At 46.2% G+C, this 13,039-nt stretch overlaps 2 protein-coding genes across 2 annotated transcripts; both read right to left on the bottom strand.

The window, feature by feature from the left end:
- Positions 1-666: 666 nt before the first annotated feature.
- On the bottom strand, positions 667-4,266 carry LOC120657479 (diphosphomevalonate decarboxylase MVD2, peroxisomal-like). Its single transcript, XM_039935791.1, has 10 exons — positions 3,865-4,266; positions 3,526-3,724; positions 2,764-2,827; positions 2,537-2,600; positions 2,350-2,430; positions 2,169-2,255; positions 1,898-2,055; positions 1,767-1,815; positions 1,199-1,320; positions 667-1,110 (listed from the first exon to the last, which is right to left on the bottom strand). Exons 1-10 carry the CDS (start codon positions 4,078-4,080, stop codon positions 888-890), a joined length of 1,263 nt encoding a protein of 420 aa, XP_039791725.1. The 5' UTR covers positions 4,081-4,266; the 3' UTR covers positions 667-887.
- Positions 4,267-4,417: 151 nt separating this feature from the next.
- LOC120657480 lies at positions 4,418-6,872 on the bottom strand. The gene is made up of 2 exons (XM_039935792.1): positions 5,699-6,872; positions 4,418-5,548 (listed from the first exon to the last, which is right to left on the bottom strand). Exons 1-2 carry the CDS (start codon positions 5,750-5,752, stop codon positions 4,595-4,597), a joined length of 1,008 nt encoding a protein of 335 aa, XP_039791726.1. The 5' UTR covers positions 5,753-6,872; the 3' UTR covers positions 4,418-4,594.
- Between the last annotated feature and the right edge of the window lie 6,167 nt (positions 6,873-13,039).

Genomic DNA, 13,039 nt, shown 5'->3' with positions numbered 1-13,039 from the left:
CAGTATTCTCCGCGCAGCATCTACAGTGAGCTAACGTGCTCGATAATGTAGGCATTACCACTCTCTTAAAAAGATGGTTCAAAAACATTCTAGAGAGAGGTGGGTCGGTAGGTGTGGTGGCCAGGAGGCGACCATCACTATGTTCGATAGCTCCAGCAGCCTCTAGCTCAACAGTATTTTTCTCTCACACCGTTCCAACACCAGCTTCCAGCCAGCCAACAGTATTTTTCTCTCACACCACTCCAGCCACCAGCTCCAGCTAAATGTGCGGTAGGTGTGGTAATGCGAGTTGTTTGGATACCTCTATCACATGTCAACGGCTGAGATTAACATCCGCACTAAATGTGCGGTTCTCGATATTTCTCACTCTTCCTTCCAAATTTAAATTTTCCGACCCAAAATATTGAACTGATCAAAATTAGAACCCTTTTATCGTGAGTTCAGAGTTCGTGACCATAGCATGTCCCGTGGATCCGTTACCACCACATCTGCCGGATGCCGGAAGCCTGCCGGAGCCGGTTACTTCTGTTGGCCAGCGGATGGCTACTGACCTCATCGTCAAGCACCCAAGCTGGTCCTGCCGGTGGAGTATTCTCCGCCAGCATCTACAGTGAGCTAACCTGCTCGATAGTGTAGGCATTACCACTCTCTTAAAAAGATGGTTCAGAAACATTCTAGCTTAACAGGGACACTTTATTCCACGTGTACTGTTGCTGAAACTTACTGAAACAGCTAGTTCCCTTCACCTAGCAGCAACAGACACCAATGCCAAATGGATAGTACATGAGATAAGATGTACAGTCTTACAAATTACAGTAGGATATGTCTAATTGACAGCATGAACGCCAACCGATACACGAGGCTAATGCATCAAACACGTAATCTGATTACACCCCTTTTGGAAGTCCGGTAACTGAATCGATCAGTGCTTGGTTTTCGTCGGCAATAACCTTTGGGCCAGATCCAAGCCTGCTGCAGATGAAGTAGCTAACGTCGCCCTTGAATTTCTGATCCGGTATCTTCACCTCTGGAGGTGCAGGAAGAGCATCCACGTCTTGAATGGAATGCAATCCAGCATCACCTAGAATTGATTTATCGCCAACCAAATAGCTGCAAGATCATGTTGATCAGACATACCCATGGAGCCCCACAATACGGTCGGTACCATCAGATTTTATCGTGAAATTATCAAACACACCTGCTCAAATCCTTATCTTGTGGAGGGAAATAGTACAGGAGCTTCTGGAGGAGAAGTGCTGCAGTTTTACGGTTTGGTGAAATCAGGACCGCGTTAGGCCCAGCATCGAAGGTGTAGGCAACCTGTCATTGGAAATTCTCAACCGGAGTTAGAGGTCTACAGCTGAAATGTCTTCTATGTCCACACTCATAAAAGGTCTTGGTATCACATCAAATGCACCAGCCAGAAACCACGGTCTGGCAGAATGGATGAAATTCATTATCAGAAACCGCAAGTACTATAAATAGCTAACGCTCATCAAAAGGGCTGCAATCGAAAAAACATAACTGCCTTTGGGCTTAGGTACTTCCAACTTTAGATGACAAACTGGTAGATATCAAGTCCTACAGAAGCATTTCAAAAACTGTTGCCTTGCAAAGTTAATAACAACATAAGCGATACCAGCAACGCATGTTTTCGACGATTTGCTCTACTCGAGCAATATCCACTAGGGTAAAACAGCAAAACCAGGTAGAGCACATAAGTATTGAGAAGATAAGAGACAACAGATATTCAAGAAAAAAAAAACCTGTGGAGTTCCTTGTGAGTGGTTCCACTTCTCCACTAGGCTAATTATCCTGCAGTTGATTGGGACAGCAATTCTTACTTCTGGGATTTTAGTTGTAACAGAATTTCAACCAATACTCTGCTAAAACATACCGGTGAGACGTATCATTCATATAGAAGATGGGAGGGCTCGTGTCCAAGCATACAGCGTGAAACTGATTGCTATCTGCACAAGTTAATTTGGCAAAAGAATCAAAGTCCCGATTCTTAATAGCCTCTTCCATTTTCAACACCCGACTCGGCACTACAGTCTGAAACACGTGAACAACCAGTACAGTGCACAGTAAGAACTGGAAAATAACTCGCATCGAAATATCCAAACAACAAAAAGTTCAACCAAAATTCAGTTTAGAATTAAAATTACCTGGGCCCTGTACTGCAAGAGGGGACTTGTTTCAACACTATCTCGCATCCCACTGGTGCTACTGGTTTCCTTTTGCTTTGAACTGACCTAGTGCCACAAATGAAAGTTTGGCAACTGAAGATAACAGATAGAGTACAATGAGGGGAAAATGCACAGGTCATGTCGGATATAGATCATATACCACTGCAATAATAATTACAAGATCGTTCCAATGTGTTTCATCAGCAAGCTGCACGGCCAAACTGTCACTTCCATCATCTTTCTGCAAGCAAAGAATCAGGCCCCACTCAGTCATTATTGAATATTGAATAGGGAAAACGTCCATTTAACCAGGGCAGTTTTTCTGTCAAAACCATATGATTACTCACCTTTCCCATACACCATTTCACAAATCCACCATATAAACTGCGGCATGCACTCCCAGATCCCTGCCTGAATGAAGTTTGCCAAGGTTAAGTACCGATTTGCAAGATCCCTGAGTTATTAGCATACTGATTGGCAAACCAAATACAATCCTTGCAATATCTCATGAAAAGAACAAGTACGAGCATGAAAATGGTGGATCTTGATGTTTGTATCAATAACATGAACGGACCTTGCTATTGAAGAAAGTTCTCCATAATCTTCTTTCACATTCATCAGCTTTCCGAGGGTGAAAACTGCAGCAGTAGTCCAATAACAAATGCTTATGCTGTGATACATGATATGCCAAAACATGTGGAAATCTTTATGGGAAACTAAGAAATAGTGTATTATTATTTGGCATTGGATAGAACTACTGAGTTTCAAGCTACAAACAACAGATCTGATCTTTCCTAGCTTTTACCAGTAACAAAGAACAAGGCCAGGGCCCAAGAATTAGTACTATTCAAATAAGACAATGGCCATGTGGGGCAGCATAACAGCACCAATAAATATAATTTGCTATTTTTTCATACTTCTATGAAAATAGAGAAAACATTACATTGATAGTCCCAAACAAAAGCAGTGCAAGACTATTGCTAATCCAAACAAAGTAACTTTGAAAGTTAACAGATCGGTTTCAGTTATAAAGCCTGAAGATGGCACTAAAAGGGGATAAGATGTCAAAAATAAATTAAAAAAAACTCTATCCACTCCTAAATAAGTTGTCCTGATGTCACAATTGCCAACTTGGGTTCCAAATTCACAAAAACAATAGTCAGATCGGTCACACGACAACAGTACTGGTAAAGTTTCGGTAAACATACTTTTCACAATTTACAGGTTTACAGTTCCAATACAATTGACCAACAAACCACCACTAAGAAATAGCCTTCAATGCAAACTTAATTTTGAGAACATGGAGAGACTATCATGATAGCAGAAGAGACTTTACCGAGACAAGCGAAGCCAGCAGCCGAAGAGGCTAAACCAGCAGCGGTGGGGAAGTTGTTGTAGGAGGCTATGTGGACATGCAAGTTCTCCCAGTCCTCTTTCTTGATCTTGATCCCCTTCTTCTCATCCTCAAACTCACAGGCCCGCTTTCGGATCTCTCTCAGGCAGCTCTGAAACCTTCCTCCTGACAGCGAGATCTCCTGCTCAATTCCAAACCAGGAGCCAAAGTAAGCAGGAAGGCTCCACTTAGTAAGTGTCCAGAGTAGCACATACAACAAAAGACTTTGACTGTTTTTTATGAACAAACAACTGAGGAGGAGGTGGACTCGCAGTGACACACCTTGCCGTTAAGCCACATGCGGTCGGAGGGGAATGAGGGGCTGACGGCGACGGTGGTGGTGGCGGAGAGGTGGTCGGGGTCGAGTGTGACGCTGATGCTGTCGTTGACGGGGAGGATGAGGGCCTCGTCGCGCTTCCCCCAGTACTTGATAACCGCGATGTTGGTCGGCGACCGCCCCGTTGCCATGAGCACCCACTGCCCCTCCGACGCCGCCATTGGATCCCTCGCCTCGCGCCGCTACACCTGGGGTTCGCCGGAGATGAGATCGGACCGGAGGGGTGTGCGCGCGTGGTCCCGGTCGGCGGAGACTACAAGGTGCGGAAGGCGGAAGCGGAAGGACTGGGCTGTCAACGGGCCGAGCTCTCTATCTCTATCGGCTGTTCGCCTGCCGCCCCCTCAACTGTACCTGAATCTGATAGAAATACTTTTTTTTTTAAATTGTGTCGGAGAACCCTACCTACTCCTACTTACTACCATTATTAGTTCAGTTATTATGAGTAGAGTCTCGGTATACCGAGAGGTGAATACATGACGAGGGAGAAACAAAATTACGGGGGAAAACTAGCAGTATACAGTTTATTTTCATTCAAACCAAAATGGATGAAATAAGAAATACTAATATACATGACTTGGCAGGCATAACATATACAAAATTTTCCAGAGGTAAAAAGAAGCGCACAGAACTTTTTCCATATGCTTCAAATGAACATTTTCGCCAGGACTAGTCAAACTAACCACCTCCAGTGATTTTGTTCCTTAGCATTTGAAGCTCACGGGGGTGGTGTATCTCAATAACTTCAAATAAGGCTTCCTGAACTTCAGCAAACAAGCCGGGGACATGGCACTCCAGCATAGGGAAGATATCAGCATTGCTGTATTCAATTATCAGCACTCTATTCCGACATGCAACACAGTCATCTGTGCAGTGATGACAGCAGTGACGTCCGAGTAAAGTGACACCAGCTTCATCAGCAGTGTAGTACCCACACTTCTGATGGTAGAAGATCTTCAACAGAACAGTATTCCGCTTCACCTCTTTTTGCCAATCGCGCGAACCACACTTAACATAACTCAAAGCTTTGAGGTAAATATTGTAATCCAGTTTCCTGATAGTTGAGAGTTTCTGGTAAAGAATGATGAACTTCCCTACCTTAGATTCATCATCGAGAAAGCAGATGTTGTTCCTTATCAAATTTGCATATTTGACTGGATCAGATGTCATATAGCGCATCAAGTGCTTAAGCTCTCTAGGGACTTTCGATCCAGCAAAGACATAGTCCCTAATCATATCATGAATCCATACAAAGTCAGACTGAATCCCTGGCTCGGTCTTCTTTACCATATCACCAATTACTAGGCCAGATATCTTCACTGTTTTAGTTTGTGAAAGCCAGTAAAGATTCTTTAGAGTCAGCTTGCCATTGAAGCAAAACCCATCATGTAGTACTTGATCCATCAGATGTACCAAACCTCTGATAATATCAAGTGCATCCTGTGTGGGGCGGGAAAATCCATGGTAATGGTTCTTGGGCACGATTCCATATGGTTTCATAAAGTAGATGCCCCGAAAACCAACAAAAAGTTTGTCTAATCTCACAGCTCCATTCTTCTCGTGCTTACATAAGATGAATGTGTGGTGCTTGTTTATATGCTCTCTGTAAATGGATTTTATCAGCCTCTTAATCTGCAGCATTTAGAAATAAGAACATATTTAGAATCAACCCATATTAACTACATCACCAAACCACCAGATGTACAAAAAAACATGTTTGTACACAAATTAGCCCATAAAGATAAGCCAAGTAATAATCTACATTGTTGACAAAAAACAAACCTCCAATCCTCCCGGAATGGAATGTGAGGAACCTGGACAATCTGCCCTGCACATGAATCACTGAACATGTGCTAAAGCATCTAACCACTTGTAGAAGAATTTGTAATAATGGGAACATTCGCCATTTATGTTCATATTGGTGTCCAAAAAAACATTGGTATCCAAAAAAATAGGATAAAATAGTCCTAGGCAGCCATATGTGCAGGATAATCTAAACAACAAAGGCTCGGAGAGCAATCAGGGGATATTGTTATAAACAATAGCGATCGATGGAAAACCAGATCACTTGCAATCGTACTAGTATTAGACATGCTAGGAACTCAAAGTTGCAAGAAGCTACTGGTAACAACTACACCACCTAACCACCAGATGTACCAATGAACATGTTTATACACAATTACCACCAAGAGATAAATCAAGGAATAATCTACATTAGTGACAAAAGGGAAAACACACAATCATCCGGGAGGCGGAGCGTGAGGAACCCTGAGCAAACTGTACTGCACCTTAGTCATTCAAAGGTGCTGAATCAACAAACCAGTTGTAGAAGAATTTGTAATAATTGGACATTCGTATGTTCATATTTGTGTAAACAAAATATGACTACAGCAACCAAATGTACAGGATGCTCTGAACAAAGAAAGGCTAGAAATCAAAGAACATTGTACAGACAAATTATCTACATATTTTTGTTAAAAAAATTGACTACAGCATCCAAATGTACAGGATACTCTGAACAAAGAAAGGCTAGAAATAAAAGAACATTGTACAATCCAGGACTTGCAATTTTGCATGCAGGTATATATATAAATCAGAGTACCAGACAAAGAAACTGTACTATAATTAGACATGATAGGGCCTACTACAGCAAAATCTCGATAGTAAAAAGGCAAAAAGAGGAGGCGGAAGGCACCCCCGCCGCACTCCCGCAGCGTCCCCCCTTGTAGGCGCCTCGACATCAACTTTGAAGCCTCATAGCATCTCCGGATATGCCATCCTACAAGCTGATCACCGCTCCGCAGCTTGACCCCACCCAAGATTTAGGGACGCCCGGCTGGCCGGGCGTTGGCCGCTGCGCTCCGGACGCGCCGCCGCTAGGTTTGGTGTTGGGGGCGACCGGACTGTCGAGAGAGGAGGGGAAGAAGGTAGCAGGGCAGGCCAGACAGCTGCTCTGGTATCTGGGCCTTCCACTACCCCCCACCCGCTCGCTCATTCTCTGCTAACGGCCCACCAACTGACGAAAGCCCATAGCGCTTGTTATTCGGCGGTTCTTCTTCCCGCCGCTCGCCGCTTTCTTCTTTGCTTCCGAGCTCCGGCGGCCGGCTCCGAAGGGGAGACATGGTCCCTGATGGCATCGCCTATCTCTCTCGCCGATCCTCTTACAGCCTCCTCACCTCTCTTCCCCACTAATCCATGACAAGTTTTACCCCACCCGACAATCAAGATTACAACTAAGAGCCCGAACAAGAACGATGAAAGAAACAAGAACGACAGATACTACATTCAAGAACTAACACTATGCCCCCCAGAAAGAACAAGAATGAATGCTGAAGTGCCAGAGGAAGACTACAAGCAAGAAACGAACGAAATAGCCCGCCGCGCGATGAAAAGAAACGGTGCGAGGCCAGGGGCAGGAAGCGGAACGGAGTCGAATTTCGTTACCTGCTTCTTGGCGGCGTCCATGGCCATCGCGGGTTCAAAGCTGAAGGTCGTCGGAGAAGGCGGCGCCAGTAGGAGACGCGAGCTAGATGGGAGATAGCACCGCAACAGCTGATGATCTCCGCCGGGCGCAGAGGATACGGCACCGGCGGCGAGAGTTTAGGACCGATTGGTTCGGGGTTTGAGGGAGAGCAGTCGAGCGGGAGAGAAAATAGATACTTGAGGGACGCGCGGTGCGTTGGTGTTGTGAGGGACGTGAGGCTGGGTGGCGGACTGGCGGTGCTCTTGTGTAATTCTCGATTGGCTCTGGCTATTGTATTAGCACTTCTTTTTCTCACGCATCGCCTAAACTGGGATAATTTAGCACTTCTTTTTCTCACCTAGTAATATTTATAGTTTTCTGAAAAGAAATTCAAAGTTTTCGATTTTTTTCTACCAATTTGGTTGTCCAAAAGTGCAGCACAATCCAACAAAATGTAGCAAAACTTGAATGAGATCGATCCTCAGGGGCTTTTCTGGGATATCTGGAAGGATCGAAAGCAAAACGCCAACCCAAGTCCGACGAGCAGCAGCAGCCAGTAATGAGAAGCTTCTCTCACCGTTTTTATGTTCACAATGTACTTGTGTTATGCTTGCGTTCCAGCTCTGATTCAATAAAGCTCAAGCGAGCAATTGTTTATCCGTTAAAAACAAGAAGCCCTTGGTCTAAAAAATAAAATAAAATCCTAATTTCATTTAATCATCCTTTATGTTGGCATGTGAGGAGGCCTTTTTTATAAAGTAAGTGAATGCATTAATAGGATGGCAGGCGCGCTACGCCACGCCCATTTTGAGAAAGCTTTAATATATTTATCATAATACTTGCACATGCAAATAGTTTTAAAAAATATAATAATGCACCAGACCCATAGTATTTTCATTTGAGTTTACAGTCGGGTTGCAAGTACTGACATCCATTGGTATTATTTATAATCAGCAGGGGCGAAGCCAGCTAAAATTGGCGACGGGGTCTTGCATATTGCATACTGAGATCTTTATCTTTGAAAAATAGTATGGAACAGTGTTTTCTCTTGATTTGCAAAAATTTATCGGGGTCTGCGGACCCCGGCGGCAAAGGGCAGCTCCGCCACTGATAATCAGAGTCATCATTACAAAAAATAAAATAAAATTGGAGTGCTAACAGGATGATCCATTCGCTAAAAACTAAAATGCATCATTATTTAACTGAAGATTGATTGTTCGTTTCAAGAGAAATTGGATCCTCACTCCCGATTTTGGATCATGTAGCATGAGTTGTAGCCTTTAAACTGTACGAGGAAGGTATTCTGGGCTCTCAGGCCCTGTCAATCGCCCTACAGGGATGAGCGCCAGATGAATCTTTCCTATATGGTCCTTCTAGACATGCAGAACATGTTTGGGCAAAAATTCCTTAGTTTCTTTGAAACGAAAAGTATTACTGACTTCGCTATTCAGTTAGAAGTATGTGAGCGATACCCTGAAAACAATACTCGACAGTAAAGCTGTAAAAAGTTATCAGAATTATACACTTAGAAGTATGTTAACTGTATTGCTGTGTCACGATGATGCTATTGCTTTGCTGCAAGCTTAACTGATGCTTAAGAGTGACCCTGCCTTGTGTTAAAAACAGGGGAGCTGTCATTTTCCTTACAGGGACGGGCACCCTAAGGTTGTAGCATCAATCCAATATTCCAATCCAAGTGGGGTGTGGAGGTAGACGTTTCTGTCGAGCAAGGGGCACCCAGAACAGTGGCATGTCCCCCTCTTCCTGATGCAGGCGTGCTCATCTTGGACGTGACATCCTCATCAACTGTGGAGAACTATATAGGTACGCTATTTGTCCTTGTCCATCCCATAGTTCTCTTTTCTTTTTCATACCGAGTGAAACCAGTTTCGTTTTCACTATATGAGTTGGCTCGCTTAGAAGAGCTCCAGCTCCTAGAATTTGCAGCTAAATAACCGTTGGTTCGGTGAGATGGAATCAAGAATGATGCCCAAGACGACTGCCACGACCGGCGCCATACCCCACAGTGTACTTCCCAAAGTGCTCGATCACTGCACCCCCGCGATTCGGGGAGAAGACGACGACTTCCACGATCCCCTGTGCATGTACACCGTCCCTCTTTATGACTATAAAAGGGGGGTCGGCCCTCTCGGTAGAACACAATGCTTCGCACTACTAACAGAGCACATACGCTCCTCTGAACCCCGATATTGGCACTCGACTCAATCAACTTCTCCTCTAGTAGAGACTTGGGAGCTTCCCTTCCTCTCTCTCGCCTCCCGCCACTGGATCCTCCACCGCTACTCTATTCCGTGATACCCCCGACCGACAGCATCCCTGCTGCTACGCCGCACCTCCAGTACTATTTTCAATGGATAATCATTAAAAACCTGCTATATCACTTACAGTGCAAGAAGCCCACAAATGCAATTTATGTGTCCTTAACCAAAAATAAGACCATAATATAGGCATTACGCAACAGAAATTCTTATCAGAAAACTGAGAGTCAGCACGAAGGCACACACACTATAAGACCTACCTTAAATAATCCACTAATGGCCTCATAGAAAACTCTTGCTGATCTATTGAATCCACTGAATAACATACTGATGATCTATTGAATTGCAAGGACAAAATGATCACATATGAGATATATAACACACTACGTTGGTTTCAGCATAGTAATTATATTGGTGTCGGGAAGCTTAAATCTAGCATGAATAATATATATAGATATGATAAACAAGGGGACATATCTAGTTGTTTGTTACGTTCGCTAGGCCTAGTCACGTGGAGGATGTTCCGATCTAGCAGTGAAGTTGTTACCATCGTGGATTAAGATCAATTAGATTTGATTGAAGCAGTTTTATAGTGATTTGCTCTATTTATCATATCCGGATACAATCAGATCCCGTCTGACACCGGGACTCGATCGGCTCTTCAAAGCCGATGCAAGAGTCGTCCCGGGGAGCCGACCACGGCTCGGACTTACGTTTACACGTGTCTTTGTAGGCAGGAAACTGTTCGGAGCACGTCTGCACCCTCCTGATCGGGTATAGGTCAGGTGGCACGCCCGGTTTTCACACATCCTCCGGGCGCGTGACGGAAATTGCGGGCCGTCGACGAGAGAGCAGTGCCTCTAGCGCCCTAGCAACCTCCCGGCTCTTCGTGTTGCCCGTCGTTGCTCGCCAGTGGGTTTCGGTCGACAACAGGATGGCGTGCGCCGCGCAGGGCCACGGGAGTCTTGCGGACGGCCATGTCGATCAGAATGGAGCTCGAGGATGGTGCTAGCCTTTTTTTTTAAACGAAGAGGAAGCCGCCATCCTTGCACGGGAGGAAGATGACAGTGCGGAGCCCCGTGGATTGGGCGAGGAACGCACAGACGTATCATCGGGCGTGGTCTCTCTCGCCGGCACCGAATTCGCGAGGGCGCGGGTCCACGGCGGTCCAGAAGTGGCGAGCCGAGGCCAGCGTGTGCCCCAGCCCGCTCGCGGCCTCCAGGAAAGAGAAGTACAATATATTGATGCTAGAAAGAGCCGCCGGTGATCGTCGAGGCGGAGCTCATGATCGGGAGGAGCGGGAGACGGTGAATAGGGGGTGAGTTTTTTTTTCCCGAGATTGGATGCGTGGGCAGCAATCTATTGCCGAGGCACCGACGATGCCCCCTGCCATGTGCCGTATCAGCTACTTTTTTTTTTCAGCTAGCTAGTCTAAGGACGGTAGAACAATGCAGTGGGACACGCGTCGATGCCAATTGGGTTAAAACGCAGATGCCGCTTGGTGATGGTAAGAAGGTTCAACAAGAAGATACTCTCTCCCTACTTTTGAAATATAATGAATGAGGGGAATGTGTCTTTGACTATGCGTCTTGCGGGTGTTTTTTTCACATGGAAATGCGCAAAACTCGTGACCATTTGCCACTTGTCCATATCTTCCCTCCCAATTTTTGAATTTTTCACGAGTTGATCAATACTTATTTAGATGCCATAATTTTCATCGTACAGTTTTATGACCACTTTGTCAATGTGTTCCTCACTAAATGTAATGATTAACAATTTAGTGATGATAGCTTTGTCCTAAGTTAAAACCATCTTAAATTTGATTAAATTTGTGAAAAAATTACAAATATATATTTATGATTCATCATTAGATTTTTTTTTTTTGAAATGGGAAACTTTATTGATTTCGAGAGGATACATCTAGGTGATATGTCTTGAAATTTTTTCGAGCTCTGCCTAACCGACACATAGCCTACCGAAAGTCTGACAAAGATTCTGACATGCTACTAACCATTGATCCTAAGATTAAACCGTCACCCATGTGCCTGGGCAAAAAAAGAGCCGCCGCTACAAGCTAGATCAAATATATTTTCATAGTATATCATAAATGTCAATACTCTTCCAAGATAGTTTTACATAACACAATAGGAATGCACTTTTTGTCGACGTGATAACAAAACCTAAGCAGAGATATGGACCACGTTTTATAGCATGGTAGGTACCACCTCGCGACTCGCGTTTTCTATTTGCTTGCTTGGCATCATCATGTTTTGAAACTTTTATAGCCAAAATGCCAATGGTTTCAGCGACCCCCCATAATCGTGAGGTCGATTGTACATCTTACGCGCGCGAGATCGTTGCAGCGTAGTTCGCAGCTGTCCCTCCTTACCATACTTGAGACCAAACGTGGTCATGTCAAGCACACGGCGGCGGGGCTGGTCGCTGCTCGGATGGTCGTCGTCCTTGTGAAGCAGGAACTCAACGAGACAGAAGTTGCTGCGACCCATGTAGACAAGCTTGGCACCCAGATGCAGCTGTGGATTCTTGCGGAACAGCTTCTCCTTGCCGATCTTCCAGGATGGCGGCCTAGTGAACTCAGCGGCGACGGGCGCGACGTCGCAGGAGCAGAGGTGCCCAGCGCTGTCGCCCCGCTCGCTGCAGAGGCCAACCCATGCTTCCAGCTCGGCGTCGAAGTAGGCCTGGCCACTGAAAGGCAGCAGCCAATCCCCGTGGCGTCTCCACTCGAGCCGCTCCGTATCCAAGGAGAAGGTCCCGGAGCGGTGGCTCCGGAGGGACTCGGCGGACACGAAGAGGGTGCGGCCGTCAGGATGCAACGCGTAGCATCTGACTTGGCTGGCGTAGAACGGCGACCGCGCCTTAATGGCAGTCCAGGACCACGGCGCCTTGCTGCCGCACGGCGGCTGGTCGCCGAGGTACGCGGCATCGAACTCCGTGAACGCCAGGAGCTTGCCGGCGGCGGAGGCGAAGAAGGGCAGCGGGTACTGCCTGTAGGAGAAGGGCCACGGGCAGAGTGACAGGGCCAGCGTGCTGGCGTCGAAGGCCGGGATGGCAGGGCTGGCTTCTCCAGGCTGCATGGCGAAGATCTTGGTGCCGTGCGAAACGAAGTTGCGCTCGCTCTCGTACTCTGCAGCCTCTGCTTCGATGCGGGCGACCGGCGGCTCCGTGAAGCGCTCCGGCGGCGGCAGGTCGTCAGCGCCGGCGTCGTCAGGCTCGAACGCGTCGACGTCCAGCCTGCGAACGCTGTAGCCCCTCTCCCAGTCGTCCAGCAGCAGGTAGAGGTGCTGCTTATTAGTACACTGCAGCGCCGGCCGCTTGGCGGCGCCGCCGCGCTCTTCCGAGCTCTTGCGCTTCGGCGGCATA

The sequence above is a fragment of the Panicum virgatum genome, chromosome 1N (assembly GCF_016808335.1).
Source record: "Panicum virgatum strain AP13 chromosome 1N, P.virgatum_v5, whole genome shotgun sequence".
Classification (NCBI taxonomy): domain Eukaryota; kingdom Viridiplantae; phylum Streptophyta; class Magnoliopsida; order Poales; family Poaceae; genus Panicum; species Panicum virgatum.
This window is presented reverse-complemented; position numbering and strand designations above follow the sequence as displayed.

Coding starts and splice junctions, on each gene's coding strand:
- LOC120657479 (XM_039935791.1), bottom strand. CDS start 4,080: ATGGCGGCGTCGGAGGGGCAGTGGGTGCTCATGGCAACGGGGCGGTCG. Junction 2,601..2,763: donor GAACTTTCTTCAATAGCAAG/GTCCGTTCATGT, acceptor AACTTCATTCAG/GCAGGGATCTGGGAGTGCAT. Junction 1,321..1,766: donor ACTCACAAGGAACTCCACAG/GTTTTTTTTTTC, acceptor TTCCAATGACAG/GTTGCCTACACCTTCGATGC.
- LOC120657480 (XM_039935792.1), bottom strand. CDS start 5,752: ATGTGCAGGGCAGATTGTCCAGGTTCCTCACATTCCATTCCGGGAGGA. Junction 5,549..5,698: donor CCATTCCGGGAGGATTGGAG/GTTTGTTTTTTG, acceptor TAAATGCTGCAG/ATTAAGAGGCTGATAAAATC.